Source organism: Dermochelys coriacea, chromosome 11 (genome assembly GCF_009764565.3).
Source record: "Dermochelys coriacea isolate rDerCor1 chromosome 11, rDerCor1.pri.v4, whole genome shotgun sequence".
In the NCBI taxonomy this organism is placed as follows: Eukaryota; Metazoa; Chordata; order Testudines; family Dermochelyidae; genus Dermochelys; species Dermochelys coriacea.
Window position 1 is genome coordinate 51,330,130 of NC_050078.2, and position 17,029 is coordinate 51,347,158.

The 17,029-nt window shown below is 41.6% G+C and overlaps 1 protein-coding gene across 8 annotated transcripts in view; it reads right to left on the bottom strand.

The window, feature by feature from the left end:
* The window catches only part of TFPI (tissue factor pathway inhibitor), a 240,754-nt gene that overhangs the window by 34,398 nt on the left and 189,327 nt on the right, over nt 1-17,029 (bottom strand). For 4 of the 8 annotated variants that reach the window (XM_043505454.1, XM_043505457.1, XM_038421844.2 and 1 more), the window contains exons 2-3: nt 9,328-9,449; nt 489-689 (exon numbers count right to left, since the gene is read on the bottom strand). In XM_043505454.1, the coding sequence (XP_043361389.1) occupies nt 489-689; nt 9,328-9,445 (319 nt within the window). In that variant the 5' untranslated portion in view covers nt 9,446-9,449. Of the gene's footprint in view, nt 1-488; nt 690-9,327; nt 9,461-17,029 lie in introns of those variants that run through there. The other 4 variants (XM_043505456.1, XM_043505453.1, XM_038421846.2 and 1 more) reach the window with 1 other exon arrangement.

Here is a 17,029-nt window from a genome sequence, read left to right on the forward strand (position 1 = left end):
GCTTGACTGAGCATACTTAAACTAGCTTTATTCTAGCTCTCTCAGGTCCCCGAGCAGTGCAGTTGTGGCAGTGCGCACTGTATAAACCCATCTGGAACCCTGGATAACCACTCCTGGTGCTAGCCCACACCACAGCATGTGCTGCTGCTGCAGCTTCACTGCTCCCGGACCAGAGTTTAGCTAGATTAAAGCTAGCCTGGGTACATCCGCTTGAGCTGTACTCTCACCCTGGGACACCACACCTATAGACATACTCCCCAGAAAACAATTTGGATGACTATGTAGCAGCAGCATCTGGCGACCCCCCAGTTATAACAGTATTATTGTGATTAGTATGATTATTGAGATAGCCCTTACAGGCAGGAGGCCCCATTGTTCTGGGAAACATAAACAAGAGATGGCCCCTGCCCCTAAGAACTCACAATCTAGATATAAGACACCCAAGGAATATAAAGAACATGCAGGAGGACAGGAGAAAGGATACTGACCTGATACCACGCACATCTCCTGGCATTCTTCTAGTGTTATGAAGTTGTTCTCATTGCCATGGCATCCACCGTATTCAAACATCTCACATTGGCGGGTTTGAATGTTGAAGTAATACCTTGTATATATTGCTTTACATGCACCGCCATCCGCCTTCAAAGCACAGATTGAATTTCCTAGCTTGAGAGGTGGTAAAGCAGCACCTATGATGGTGGGGAGAAAGGTCGTATGATACTAAATGTTGTGCAGTTAGTTTAAGAATTTAGCAGTATATCTTCAATGGGTTTAGAGATTTAAACTGTGGTCCAGTTTACAGATCTGACCCCAAGACCATCTTACCTTTGCTCTGCCCCCTTGCCCTTGCTCTTGCACTCTTTGAAAGGCATGGCACAATGTTTAGCCCTTGATGTTTTGTACAGCTTTAATATATGATTATAAAAAATAATGTATCAGAACCCCAGTTCTGGGAGTGGAACTCTGATTACTGAAGGATTTCTATATCCTATCAAAACAGCTCAAATTTTAGAACATAAGAAGGGCCACACTGGGTCAGACCAATGGTTCATCTAGCTCGGTATCCTGTCTTCTGACAGTGGCTAGTACGAGATGTTTCAGAGGGAATGAACAGAACAGGGCAATTAGTGAGTCATCCATCTGTTGTCATCCCTCCTAGCTTCTGGCAAACAGAAGCTAGGGACACTCAGAGCATGGGATAGCATCTCTGATCATCCCGGTTAATAGCTATTGATGGACCTATCCTCCATGAATTTATCCAGTTCTTTTTTGAACCCCATTATAATTTTGGCCTTCACGACATCCCTAGCAATGAGTTCCACAGGCTGACTGTGGGTTGTGTGAATAAGTACTTACTTTTGTTTGTTTTAAACCAGCTGCCTAATAATTTCATTGGATGATCCCTAGTTCTTGGGTTATAGTCTGCATACAGGGTTAAGACTAAACATCTACAACTAGACAGTTGAAAAACTGTCATCAAAACAGTTTTCAATCAAAACATTTTTTTGATTGAACCAATTTTTTTCGTCAAATTATACAGATTTTGGTGAAATTCTATTTTGAACACAACTGGAAAAGCCATTCTGAAAATGTCACAAAAGGTTGTTTCACTATTTTCTAAATGGTAAGTTTCAATGGTGTTCCTTTGACTTTTTCTTTTGAAATTTACTTTATTTTACACACTAAAGTAAAAAGAAAGAAAAATGATCAAAATAAAAAATTATTTCAATTGACCCAAAATGAAAATCATTTTCGAATTTTGTTTTGCATTTTTTTTAACATTGGGGTGTGGGGGATGTCTTTTAATCTCAATTTGAAAATAAATTAAAATCGTACCTTTTTTGTTCAGAATAGAAAATCCATTTTCTGACCCACTCTATTTAAACCACCTAGTTCCCTTTAGCTGACCCTTAAATTTAACAACTTTTTTTTTTGCTCTAGGTGAAACAGAACTTCCTGCCATTTGAGTAAAAAAAAAAAAAAAATACCTGCCACTCAGAGAAGGTAGACATTTGGGGCTAGATTGAAGCTTAAAAAAGTGAGGGTTTTTTTTACTGCACTGCAATGGGACTTAGCCAAAATTTCTCCCTCAGGTACTGATGCAAAAGTGAAAGAGCAGCTGCTACACTGTGCACTTCTTGGGACCTGCAGGAAGAATTCTGGTTTCTGTGAAAGAGTGAAGTGTGTGCTTCGTTCAATGCCTGGTGAACTCAAATCTGCTCTCCAACCCTCCTTCCACGTAACTAGCACTCACAGGGCACTAGCAGGGAGCAGTACCGAAGTCACCCAATGGATAGCAACCAGCCCTCGTGCAGTGGGTGCGAGGTGGGGAAAGGGCTCCTCCCACTCTCCCCCTCTTATCTTCCACCCAAAAAATATTGGGCACAGTTGAGTCTTTGTAGTTGTTTCTGTTTAGGTCTCTTAGGTGTTAATGCTATTAAATAATTAAGATGATGCCATACACCAGACAAATGCTGCTGGAAATGGGCTAGAATGAGTAGGAAACCCTGGCACTGAAATAGAGGGCAGCCTTTGAACAAACAAAACCAGAATGGTACTCCAGAGGGCAGCACCATTCCATTAAATAACACACACTACTAAGTCATAAACTTATTCATTGCAACTCATAGGACTGCACAAACACTCCTATTTTTTAACTTTATTAAGAAGTAGATCTGTAAAATTATTAAGGTGTACACAACTTTAGACTATTTAGATTAAAGTAAATTGACTTGAGTTGAAAAACTGAAATCTATGTTTTAATATGCAATAGCTTAATAGTATGAACATATTGACATATTAACTATAGTAGAAATCTTGTTAGCTAGACTGTACAGCTGAGACTGTTTGGGGATGTTAAGACAGCACTGTAGTTGAAGACCCAGTTAAGTACCCCTGTGGATTAAGCTCTTTCACTGTTTATATTACACTGTGCACACTTTTTTCCCTCCTAGGGTTGTAAAAGTTTTAGAGATATATGCATGTGTTTTTATTGAAAGCCAATTGACAGCACTTCAAACTGAAGCCTTCTACTTACCCATAGAACAAACACAAAATAGAATATGGCAGTGCAAGATTTTCCTCACCAAAATTAGTCAGAGTCAGGGGGTAGGTTATTCTCCTTATACCAATTAAAATATTGAGCTCTCTTAAGACTGCCCACAAGGATTCCCATACAATGATTGCCCAGGGACAAGGCGAGAGAGAAAGGGGACAAGAACCGACATCACATCACAACTGACACTAAGTGGAATCTGATTGCCCAGTCTCAGTTAAGAAGCTAATGCGCTCTGGTCCCTCCAGTCCCTCCAAGAGAGTGACCTGCTCCAATCACTTCTGGTCCCTCCAAGTCAGGCTAAAGACACAAGGTAAAAACTCTACATTGCTGTTGGCCAACCTGTGCCCATTCTCTGATATTTATTTTTTAATTTGCAAAAATGGCCTAATTAAAAAAAAAACCCAAAGGCCAGATTTATGCTGATTTACACTAGCTAAGGCTCTATTCCCTTAAATGGAACTATATAAATTAGCCCCAGGGAGAGGGCTAATTTCCACTACTACTACTATCATAACTTCATGACCTTTAAATGAACCCTTTAAAAATTAATGTCTTCTATTATGAGAACACGACAGATTGTAAAGGACACAGTCAGATTTTATGTTCCTAAAACAGGTAGCTAGGCAACAAAATCTGGATCTAAGTGCCTAATTTTAGTTGCTTCCATTTGAAAATTGTTGCTAATGGTCTGTAGTTCAATTTCCTCACCTATAGGATATTTATAGGTTTTTCCATCATAAAATGCTGATTCACTGAAATCTGCACCTTCCATAGGAATGATTCTGTAAAAATTCTGATGGAAACTAGGTAGGTTTTCAATGGAACCCTGCTTGTCAGGCAGATTTCTGATGCAAATATGTCTCGTTTGCTGCCAACTTGCCTGACCTCACAGGTCTGTGGCCCCTAGGCAACTTGGTCTCCTAGGCTTCCCAGGTCCAAGCAGCAGGCCAAGAGGGCTACTGAAGAGTCAGGATTCCAGAGATTTCCAGGTCTCTGCCAGGTGGGCCACCTCACAGTCAGGGCTTCAAAACATCCTGGCTACGGGGCAGCCTAGAATCCCAGGGAACCCAGAGAACCCCAGTTCCTCATTCAGCTCTGTCATTTAGTCCTTTTGAAAAGGTAATTTTGGAATTCCCAGGCCACAGGAAATGTCTCAATTTCATTTTTCATTCTATTCTGCAACCAATTTTTTTGTTGTTGAAATTTTGGAACTTCCCACAAAATGGGATTCCCAGTTTCCAGCCAGGTCCAGATATTTACCTACCTCATATGGGTGTTGTGAGGGTCAGTTCATACTGGTTGAAATGTGTGCTGAGATCCTTAGATAGAGGGTATCATATCAAAGTGTTAGTGATCCTTTCTTCTCAGAATACCCATAAAAACTCAGGCTCTAAAATAAACTGGGTCATGGCCCAAATCAATCTAGGTCAGTGGGGCGTGAAAAGAGGCTATGAAAATCTTTTGTGCTTCCCAGCCTCAAGAGGTCCAGACACATAGCTATATCAACACATTAGCATCCTACACATTGCCACATCTATGCCATATGATAATGTCTCCATCTTATTAAGCCAAATTATACGGTAGAACGAGCATGTAAATTTAATCATAGAACCATAAGATGAGGATGAATAAATTACTATCTAAGAGGAGGTTTGCTGCTCAATGAATGAGAAGAATCACCTGTCTCAGCAACTAGCTATTTTCCAATCAAAGCCACAGAAACAAATTATTGCGTTACTTACTTCCCAAAGCCTTTCCTCTGTTTACAATGGGAATGACACAGGAACCACTGTTGTAACATTGTTGTAGGACTGCAAATGTGCATATTGTATGTGCCAGGTTCTATACTGTCTCAAGCTGTGGACACATTTATTTTCTTAAGAATTATAGAATCAATATACAACCTCAAGCAGAGACTCAAGAAAATGTGCACCATTGAAGCCACAAAAGGCCAAATTCTCCCTTTTTGTACAAAGGCCAAGTAAATAAACTGTATGAAAAAGGGTTTTCTGTGGGATTCAGAAGATTGGAACCATCCCACCAGTCTCTGGAGCATTAGTAAAGCTGTTTCTCATTGCTTTAAACTTGGCAGCTCTCATCTCCTTTAGTTGATTTGGAATTAGCTTTATTTTCCTCACAATAATGAAGAGTTCTAAAATGGATGAGAGTTGGGCTGGTGGCTCTGTATAGGCACACTTACGGGATCAGGCATGTGCCTAGCACTGCTCTGTTGATTACAGGTGTTGCAGAGCTGCCTCCATACACAGTCCTCTGCTCCCTTCACTGTGGAACTACACTGATTCTGCTGCATTTTGGTTCCTACATTCTGGCGGTGTACCTAATATTCAGACCTTAGTGAAGGCTGATGAAATTTCAAAAGAACCATCTCTCCCTGAGGACTAATTTTAGGAAGAAAATAAATTAGGCATCCATATAATATGCCAGCCCAATAGAGTTTCAGAAGGAAAGTCTGTAAAGTCATCCCAGAGGCATATATACCCACAACCCAGGAATATTCTGTTTGAGGAACTAGAGATCAGAATTTGATCCAATTTCTCAGAAACATTGCTTTAAGGAATGCTTATAGCTGAGCTTTCGGGTATAGGGTCCATGTACAGTGGCTACCATTTAAAAAGTCTGTATTTATTAACAGTTTCATCAGAGTGGTATGTCAGAGGCCTAATATGACATCTTTATAATTCTGTTAGTAGGTCATGTTGTAGTTTGTGGCATGTATAACCCAGGTGTATGTGAACAGACAGGAAATATTGATAATGCTTGGTCAACACAGTTGAAAACGCACTTTTTTTTTTCCTGGGTAGACATACACAAAGAGCCCAGCTTGACTCTTAGATCTTGAGTTGAATATTCAGGGCTAATGGTTTTAAAAAAATAAACAACCATCCTCTACTTATCAAATTAATAGACTCAATACCGAAATCATGGAGACAATAAATATAAGATCCACAATGGCATTGTTACAAACTTACTTTTCAGAACAGAACTATACTTTAACTCAGCTTTGAAAATAAAACCTAGGGATCCAGTCATCCACCATAGAAAGACTTTACACAGGAATATTTCAGAGCTTGTATGTGTATGCTTCTCCTTTGTTTGCTGAGGTTACTTGTTTCACTCCACCCCATGCATCTTTCCCCATGTGAGTTATTCTTATTAGTCAAGATATGTTGTCATCATTATAAGCTTTCTCGTAAATGCCTTTTTTCTTTGATAAGTATTATCAATACTAAGCAGCTTGTCATTGATGAAAAAGGGGTTTCTGTTTCTCTCTCTCTGTCAGTTTCATTTGACGACTTGCCACCCACACACTGCTAAGAGCTTTTCCTACTAGTATATCTGAATCCTCAGACTGTCACATTAATTCTTGATAAACTTTCACATCTTAATAAAAAGCACATTTGAGTGGCAGTGACTCATTAGTTTTAAACTTCAGATCAAATAAAGGGCACCCAGCCACAAGTGGTATCACGGGACTCTTTTCGCAATGTAGAAACAATTATGTAACAGGTTGGCATTTTCTGTAACTTTTTGATACCCTTATTCTTGTAATTATTTATTATTTGATCACTGACAATGTTCTCAGCACCATGCGGAACATATTGAAACATTCTCTATCCTGCTGAGCTTACAGTTTTCAAACTGCCGTAATTTAAACAACATGGGGGTTTTGATACAGGCTCTCTTATTCAAAAGGATCCCAGAGCATGATTTTACACATTCTTTGGGTTTAAGAACCACTTTATGCACCACAGAAATAGAACCTAGGATGGATTTCTGGAGTGACATGGGAGCTGTTTAGTAGCATTCAGCACTACTCTACAACTGCTTAGGACAGGAAGTAAATACTGTAAGTGAAATTCTGCCCTGAATGAAGTCAATAAGAGTTTTGCTATTGACCACAACGGGACTAGGATTTCACTCTACATCTAAGAAAAATTGCAGGAGGAATTTTAGGTAGGAAAAACCTAATTACAGAATAGGAATTTGGTGAGAACATGAGACAGCAGCCCTCTTTTTGCTAAAAGTGCTATGGAGTCCTTAATAGATGCAAGAGGACTTGGTTTCATATCTCAAAGACTAACATTTGTTTGATTTGGAATCTGGATCCAACATGTGGGAATGCTCAACATAACGAGTTCATGACTGGTTCTCAAGTTATTGGTTGTGAAAGAATCACAGACTTGAGAAGGGGTTTGAGTTTTCCTTTGTGCTTAAAAGCAAAAACAAGTAGTACTCTGTAAGCACTGTGCTTTGTTGTTCATGACTCCTGCCCCCTCCCCCATCCCCCAAAAAGATTGTAAAGATTAGTCTACTAGGCTTTTTAGCTTAATAACTGAACGAGAAATTGAAATGGTCTGTGCAACAGTTTATCAAAGCTGTTGAAATTGTAACAGAAACAAGAATTTCACAAGCTACTAGGAAGCGATGAATTTGTCAAAAGAAAATGTTTGTTCTGTACAGTATAGGAAGGATGCATGCTGTGCAAGGTCATGTCAGCTTTTGAAAAAAAGGGAGTTTATTTAGGGGCATCAAGGCTGAGAGGTAATGTAAGGGCAAATTTCTCCAGAATGATCCAACCTGATTATGAAAAAAGGAAATTTATTTGGTGCAGAGCTAGGATGTTATTTTCAAATTTGGTGACACTGATTGGAATAAAATCCTACTACACTGACTATATTTCTATTGTAGCTGATGACTAGGCAGAATTAATATTTTTATCTCATGAACATTGGTGAGGTGATGACTGTTTATCCTGGGCCAGATACTCCCTCCCTGATGCTACAGCTGTGAAGCCCATCCTGAGTCTATAGAGTGCTAATTCATTCTGATATCCTCCCAGTCACTCAGTGGCTGCCACCTCCTATTCTAAGACTCCATTCCCACTAGTCTTTAGGGATATTATCTATGAGATACTGTGTAATCAATGTTTTCCCTGCTCTGTGTTATGGATGGGGGGGGGGGGGGCTGGGAGAGGGAGAAGAGGCATGGGTGTCTCTGGTTGATACATACAAGATTCTCTTAAACTGGACACCCTGTTGATCTCTCTAAATTTGAGCTGCCAGCTGGGGGAGGTATCAAGCCACCAGGGTAACTCAGAGAGAGGCATAGAAAGCATTTGTTATGACCCCCATACTCTATGTTCTTTGAAGGACTCAACAATTTGAGGGTCAAGATCCTGCTTCTCTCTCTTCCCATGGCAGAGAGGCAGGATGCAAAGAGGCCCACCTGGAAGGGAGTTCATTTAAGAGAGCTCCTAGTCCCCTAAACAGCCTTGAACCAACTGTCCACTACTCTTTACACCATTCTGGGTTGGGCCCAACCTGTTGAGAATTAGGTGTGAATGCCTACTTACAGATGCGTGTATGTGCCCATTACTGCCATGTCACCATAGGCCAGTATTTGCCTTGTGTTGATGTTTTCATACTGTGTTCTGAATGGCTTAGAGAAAAAGACCTATTACGTTTTGAAAACTTCACCAAAATTTTTAAAACGTGGCCTCTTAGTTTTGCACATGAAGCTAATGTCACATGCACATGTTAATACACTTGCCTGTGTTACTACACTTGTATACACACTGTGTAGTAACTGTGTATTGAAAATGGGCATGCCTGGGAAAAAAAACGGGTGTGCCTGGGTAAGGGGCAGTTTTTAATTGCACCATCAGAGGAACAACTCTGAAAAAGAAGAGCGATTCCATGAGCTCCTGTTTTATGGAGGGAAGGAGAGTGGTGTATCCCCACCCTCTACCAGACCCATCATATTCCATCCCCTGGTACATGTGGAGAGTACAGCTATGATTCCACCTATTCCCCAAACACACAAGGAGTAATCCTTACTCCCTGCCCAATTTCATAGGACACATTCACAGTATAGCTCTTACAGAGTGATGTTAGCAGCTGGCATGGGTTTTGTTTGGAATTGTAGGGTTTCAAAAGAGTTGGGAGAGAGTCCAGAAGCCTTAGCTTGGAAAGAGCTTCATAACTGGTTTACACACACACACACACACACACACACACACACTACTTCATAAGATCTGTCATTTTTATGCCATGTTCTTAGTATCTCACTGCAAGGGCTACAGTCCAATACATTATTTAGGACTGCTCTTTGCTCAGATAAGGTCCAGTTCTGCTTACACTGAGTTCAATAGGAAAGCCCCACTGGATTTCAATGGTGAAAGTTAAGGTCCATGATTCTTGCTTCTTGCAATTTCAGATGGCAAAAAGGTTAAACTTGTAAACTCTTACCTGGGATGTCCTGGTCTTCTTCTCCATTTTCTGAGTCTGCAGTCACATGCCATGGGACACAGCCCAACAACAGGAGTAAGGTAGTTACTAAGAAACAGCCTCTCTTCATTTCTTTCATCTTTCTGAGTGACATACAAATACAATAAATACTTAATAAAGTTTCCTGAGAAACAATGTTCAAAAGCATATGAAAAAAATAAATCCTGATCCACAATATTTTGAACAGTATAATACACTTTTACGTATATGTCTAAGTACACTGTAGCTCATGTGAGATATACATGTTAACAGAGAGAGATGTATGTGAAAAGAAAACATAGGCCTAGATTCTCAGCTGTGCTCTGCAAGGGATCAGGTTGCAGCTCTCTGATTCTGAGATCCCATCCTCAGCACAGATTAGAAACACAATTAAGAGTCACCAAGCAGTTATGTTTATTTTAAGTCACAATTTAAATCAGATCCCAGAGCATGGATTTCTTTAGATGCGGCATTTCAGTTTCCAAAGCCAACTTCAGTTCAACTCCTTAAAGAAGATTTTTGTTTGATCAACTAAATTGGACTGGCCTGCCTCCCAAGGCCTGTGAAAGTGAGGGATTGTTGTCCAGGATGGTTTGTAGATCACTGCTGATGTGTTGGAGAAGTTTTAGCTGAGGACCGTATGTGATGGCCAGTGGAGTTCTGTTGGTTTCTTTCTTGGGCTTGTCTTGCAGCAGGCGGCTTCTGGGTACATGTCTGGCTCTGTTGATCTGTTTCCTTATTTCGTCATGTGGGTATCGTAGTTTTGAGAATGCTTGGTGAAGATCTTGTAGGTGTTGGTCTCTGTCTCACCCACAGACAATCCGCCAACCTGAAGTATATTCTCACCAGCAACTACACACCGCACCATAGTAACTCTAACTCAGGAACCAATCCATGCAACAAACCTCGATGCCAGCTCTGCCCACATATCCAGTGACACCATCACAAGACCTAACCAGATCAGCCACACCATCACCGGTTCATTCACCTGCATGTCCACCAATGTAATATACACCATCAGGTGCCAGCAATGCCCCCCTGCTATGTACATCGGCCAAACTGGACAGTCCCTACGTAAAAGGATAAATGGACACAAATCAGGTATTAGGAATGGCAATATACAAAAATCTGTAGCAGAACACTTCAACCTCCCTGGACACACAATAGTAGATGTAAAGGTAGCCATCCTGCAAAAAAACTTCAGGAGCAGACTTCAAAGAGAAACTGCTGAGCTTCAGTTCATTTGCAAATTTGACACCATCAGCTCAGGATTAAACAAAGAGTGTGAATGGCTAGCTAACTAAAAAAGCAGTTTCTCCTCCCTTGGTGTTCACACCTCAACTGCTAGAAGAGGGCCTCATACTCCCTGATTGAACTAATCTCGTTATCCCTAGCCTGATTCGTGCTTGCATATTTATACTTGCCTCTGGAAATTTCCACTACATGCATCCGGCGAAGTGGGTATTCACCCACGAAAGCTTATGCTCCAATACATCTGTTAGTCTATAAGGTGCCACAGGACTCTTTGCCACTTTAAGTGGACAAATGAGATCACTGAGAAAAATTGTGCACCCATCAATTCCCCAATGCACAGGAGGATTATTCCCATTGCAACCCACCCTTTATAAGAATGGAGCATGTACTTTTCTTCATTGCAGGCAAGCTCTCAAATAAGTGCAAGGACTACATTTGCTCCTTGCCCCTCCATCATGCACCCAGAGATTATCTCACCTAATAGTACCTAGATACAGGTAGTTAACATCATTGTTATGCTTTAGGGCTAGATACATCATGGGATTTAGGGGCCTAACTTCTGCTTTAGGTGCCTAGGTCCAACATATAGTCACCACTGAAGATCTAGGGTTGCCAATTTTGGTTGGATGTATTCCTGGAGATTTAATTAAAGATTAATCTTTAATTCCTGGAGACTCCAGGCCAATCCTAGAGGGTTGGTAACCCTACCGATATCCTCAAAACACCTACTCAGATGCTGCCTAATCCTGTAGGTGCTTACATTCCCTACTTGACTACATTACTTCCAGGAAAGTCTCTTAGGCATCTAAGTTTTCTCTGGTTGGCATGTGCAAAACCACCTATGTTCCAATGCTACCAAGTTGCTCAGCTCTTTAACTTGCACCTAAGCCGCAGGAGGATTCTCACCCAACCTGACAACCTCTTCCCCCCCACTTCTTGTAAACTCAGACACAGAAGAAGAACGGGCCTATTACTTCAATTCTGCCTGGCTGTGCCTGTTACAACAGAGACATGGGAGGAGTCATTTTCTTTGGCTATTTGAACATGGATTTATAAGAGGAATTCTGTCTGAGTCAGACTCTGGGCCAAACCCGAGTTCACTAGAAAAATGAAAGCATTACTAGCTCTAATCTACAATTATCATTTCTATCTGCCCAGGAAATTAGATATTCTCATCACTATCGTTCCTAAGCAACCCACAAACATTAACAAAATTTATTCTCACAACAGCCTTTGGAAGCAGGGAATTATTATCCCCACTTTGCAGATGGGGAACAGAGGCCTATAAGCCCAGATCCTCAAAAGTTAGGAGTCTAAATACCTTTGAGGATCTGGGCCATAGAGATTAGTTGATTTGCCATGGCCACACAGAGCCAGAAACTGAACCCTGACATTCAGCCCCCGGTCAGTGCTTTAAGAGAAGACTATCATTCCACCCTTGATAATTTACAAGTGATTTTTTTTCCTTCTGTTTATTCAGTTTAATCCCAATCTGTGGCCTTTCTACGTAAATGAAAGCAGAGATGAAATTCTGAAAACAAAAACCTAGTGAAAAAACAGAGCAAACAATGAGTATTAGAAGTAATTTGTAATGCATGAGTCATCCAAAATTCAATGTGTATCCAGTAGGGCTTTACAGTTTTTTTCCCATTGAAAGTTTATTTAATATTTCATGTGCCTAGTAATGCTGAGGTATATCGTCATTCATGTTTTCTACAAGAAATGAGATTTTGGGGTTGAGGTAATTGTTTTAACAGAAGAAAAACTACATTATTAAAGTCTTTCATGGCTCCATTATATTTTTCTGCCAAACTAAACAAAAAAACACATTTGCCTTTCGGTTGTTTCATATGCTTCATTTCAGCTCTCAGCCCTGCCATTTAAAATAATCCATCCATATTATATTTTGTCAAGGTTTCAAGAAGTCAAAACCCATGTTGTGTTAGATAACATGATATTTTGTATTAAACCTCAGCATATGATTAGATTGTATTTCTTGAACCAGATTTGTAAAGGATTAATTTCTGCTCGAGATATAATCATTGGTTTTGGATGAGGCAAACTGGTTTTTAATTAATAAAATAATTCTTAAAAATTATACAAACAACAATGAAACCAAAGTTCTCACCACATATTGTCAAGAGAGATTCCATGGTACTTTTCACAAAGGTAGCGTTCTATGTTTCCCTGCCCAGTTAACACTCATGCAAGTAGTCACTTCAGCTTCAGTTGGCTCACTCATGGGGAAAGGGGATTTCAGGGTTGGACACTAAGTAAGAATATTATAACCTTCCCAAACTCCAACTGTTATTTTCATTAGATAAATATTATTCTTTCCTTCCTGTCCCTAAATAGAAGCATTGGTCAGTATATTCCATCCAGAGTTGAATGATCCATAGGAAGTTCTCCCACTGCCTCCATGCTAGAGGAATTTCTTGTTAGCTACAAGAATCTCCTGCACTTTATCCAAAAAGAAATTCTGTGAATTTCACCAATAACTACTGACTGACTTTCTGATGCCAAATATTTTCAATTCATTAATTTTAATACCACCAGCTGAATTTACTTGCATGTGTTACCTCACACTGTCATCTGCATTAATCTTTCTGACTTGCCTTTATAGACTTTAAGGCCAGAAGGGACTGTTACAATCATCTAGTCTAACCTTGTGCACATTGCAGGCCACAGAACCTCACCCACCCACTCCTGTAGTCATAGACAATAACTCTGTGGGTGCTCTGGGGCTGGAGCACCCACGGGGAAAAATTGGTGGGTGCTCTGCACCCACCGATAGCTTCCCGCCCCACCCCAGCTCATCTCCACCTCACCTCTGCCTCCTCCCCTGAGCAGGCTGCTGTGTCCTATTTCTCCTCCCTCCCTCCCAGCTGTTTCACAGGGCAAATGCTGGGAGGGAGGGGGGAGGAGGAGAGGAGGAACGTGATGCACTCGGGGAAGAGATGGGGCCAGGGCAGGGATTTGGGGAGGGGTCCAATGGAGCAGGGAGGGGGCGGAGTTGGGGTTGGGGGGCATGAGCACCCACCAGCACCAAGGAAAGTTGGCGGCTGTGCCTGTAGTAGGCCTATAACCTCTGGCTGAGTTATTGAAATCCTCTAATCTTGATTTAAAGTCTTCAAGTTACAGAGAATCCACCCTTTACTCTAGTTCAAGTAACCTGTGTCTCATGGTGCAGAAGAAGGTGAAATACCTCCCAGGGTCTCTGCTAATCTGGCCTGGGGGGGGAATTCCTTCCTGACCCAAATATGGTGATCAGTTAGACCCTAAGCATGTGGGTAAGACTTACCAGCCAGACACCTGGAAAGAATTCTCTGTAGTAACTCAGTGTTCTCCCTCTGTAGTGTCTCGTCTCCGGCTGTTCGAGATACTAGCTAATAGCAGTTGTGGATGGCACACATAGCCCATTGTAAGCAAACTCATCATACCATCCCCTCCCAAATTTATCAAGCCTAGTCTTAAAACAATCTAGGTGTTTTGCCCCTTTACCCTTTGTATGTTACAGAGTCCTTCCTCTTGCCTTTGTTCGCTTCCGCTCTATCAGTTCTCTCCATCCATCCTGTTTTACCAACTTCTCCAGTCTCGCACCCTCCCAGTAGAGATTATGGAGAAGCAGCACACTGTGCTTCCAGTGAATGCAAGACTGTCTTTATTTCCTGTTTACACAGACCCTTACCTCCTGGTTATATGTTCCCTACTGAACACACTGAATAGTAGGTCTAAATGTCATAACAAGCACTACGCTCCATTTTCCTCCCTTCTTTACCACAATTCAATTCTTTCAGATAAAAATTTGGTTTATGAAAATAAGGTATTTTTCAGAGCACATATATCTGTATGTAGATAGATACATGTATACACCCATATTATATAATATTATGTATATATAATTGGACTGTTAAGACATTCAGTTAACAGACCTAAATAACCAGGTGATCTTATGATTGTAACCTTTGTTCACCATTCCGTTATTCTCACTGTTTGCTGCTCCAACTCATTGTATCATGTCTAAAATTAAACTAAGCACTTCTAGGCAACTGAAGTGCTTAATTAGTCTGTCAGGCATCCAGAACATTTTTGGCACTATATTAATAGTAGTAAACATTGAACACAAGAAGTGCTAGGATAAAGCCTATGGAACTCTGCAGCTATGGGCTGTTGGAGAGACTGATCAGTTGCCTAGCAATTCCCCTTTGTGCTCTCTCTCTGAGATAAAAAAGTGGAGACATTTCAAGATATTCCTTCCACTCCTTCCAGGTATTGTTATCAAGAAAGCAGCAGCTCATGATTCATGTTGCTGATATCAGCGGTTGATATCTGGCCTTTTTAGTGGCCTCAGGAAATCACTGATTAACGGTCACTTGCACTGTGATTAATGCTGTTTCCATGCCACAGCCTGGCCTGGTTGATGATTAGAATTTAAAAAAAAAAAAAAAAAAAGCAGCTGTTTATTAAGTGTTGCCTGGCCATTGCTTTCTCAAAATATTAAGTGAGACCGAAATGCTTGCTGCCAGGCACCCTTGCGTTTTGAGATCTAGACCAGGACATATTTAAGAGTTGCCAGCAGCATGTGCTTCCTTTAGGAAGTATTTGTGTTCTCCTGTCACCGAAGGGCTTAGGCCAGGGGTGGGCAAACTATGGCCCGCGGGCTGGATCTGGCCCATCAGGGCTTTGGATCCAGCCCGCGGGATTGCACCCCGTGGTGCCGCAGGCCCTGTGCCACTCAGAAGCGGCCGGCACCACGTCCCTGCACGGCCCCTGGGGGAGGGGGAGCACAGGTCTCCATGGGTTGCCCTTGCCTCCAGGCGCCGCCACCCCCCGCAGCTCCCATTGGCAGTGAACGGGGAACCGCGGCCAATCGGAGCTTTGGGGGGGGGTACCTGGAGGCATGGCAAGGGCAGCGCGCGGAGCCCTGTGCCCCGTCCTCCCCCAGGGGCCATGCAGGGACATGGTTCTGGCCGCTTCCCAGGACAGCGCCCCAACTCCCTGCCCTGAGCCCCCTGCCTGCACCTCGCACCCTTCCTAAACCCCAACTCCCTGCCCTGAGCCCCTGCTGCACCCTTGTGCACCCCAACTCCCTTCCCGAGCCCCCTCATATACCCCGCACCCCTCTCTGCCCCAATCCCTTGCCCTGAGCCCATTCCTGCACACCGCACCCCCTCCCACACCCCACACTACCTCCCGCACCCCAACCCCCTGCCCTGCATACAATTTCCCCATCCAGATGTGGCCCTCAGCCCAAAAAGTTTGCCCATCCCTGGCTTAGGCAGTCTCCAGGTTCTAATCAGCCAAGAAGGGAAAAGGATCCATTTCCATCTTGAGTGACATTCACACAGTGCATGAAAAACAAACAAATAAAAACCAAACAGACTCTGAGGAGGAGTTTAGGAGAACTGCCCCAAATTTGCTTATGCTGGGTGGATGTAATTCCCCATGTCATTCTATGAGATGCATAGATGTCCAAATAAAATAAAATAAAATGAGTTTTTACGCAAATAATATAGCATCAAGACAGTGACACAAACCCACAAAATCAGTTAAATAAGAAATATAGCCAACTGATTCCTTTTAGTACCTAACTCTAAAAGATCTGGTTTGGGGTCAAATTCTACCACCCTTACCCACAGTGACTTCTATGATACGACTCAACATGAGTAAGGGTGGCAAAATATGCCCTTTGAGGTTTCCCTACTCATCCGTTGTCTTTAGGATGTGGATGCATCTTATGATGCACTTTTCTTACCAGTGTCTTTGCTTGTGTAAGTTTGTGGTCCAAGTTTAGGAAAAGGTATTTTTTATCTGAAGCTAGGGAAGCAGTTTTAGTGAATCACATTTATAATCCACTATTTGGTCAAAGGTCTACACCACATTGTTTAAATAAAGACATCCTGAACTGCTAGAAATATAATATTACATTCACTATCTGAGTTAAGTCTGAAGTGCAGTTTGTGGTTTACATCAGTACATTTTTTAAACCAGGATTATTATACGTAGAGAGAGACAGATTCTACGTCAGCAATTATTTCAAGAGTGAGTGGAGAATAAATATTTGTCGGAGAATAAATATTTGTCTGTGAATAAAGATAATGACTGACCTGACATCATTTGGGTTGGGTAAAGAGGTAGTAAAATCAATATCCAAATCAACTGGATTTTAGAATTCCCCAGTCTTTCATGAGTTCATTAGAAGTAGATATTCAGAGACATTTTGTACCATGCCTTCACTTTTATGTTTTGAAGATAATTTGGAATGAGAAAGATTTCTGAGTACTTTCAATCCCTGAAGAGCCCCTAAATTTTATTTAATGACCCACTTTCCATGCTTATGGAGCCCTCCATAGGCCTAATCCAAAACTCAGGTGGACCTTGGATCAGTCCCAAGTTTGCACCTGAACCCTCCCTATATACTGAGACTTCT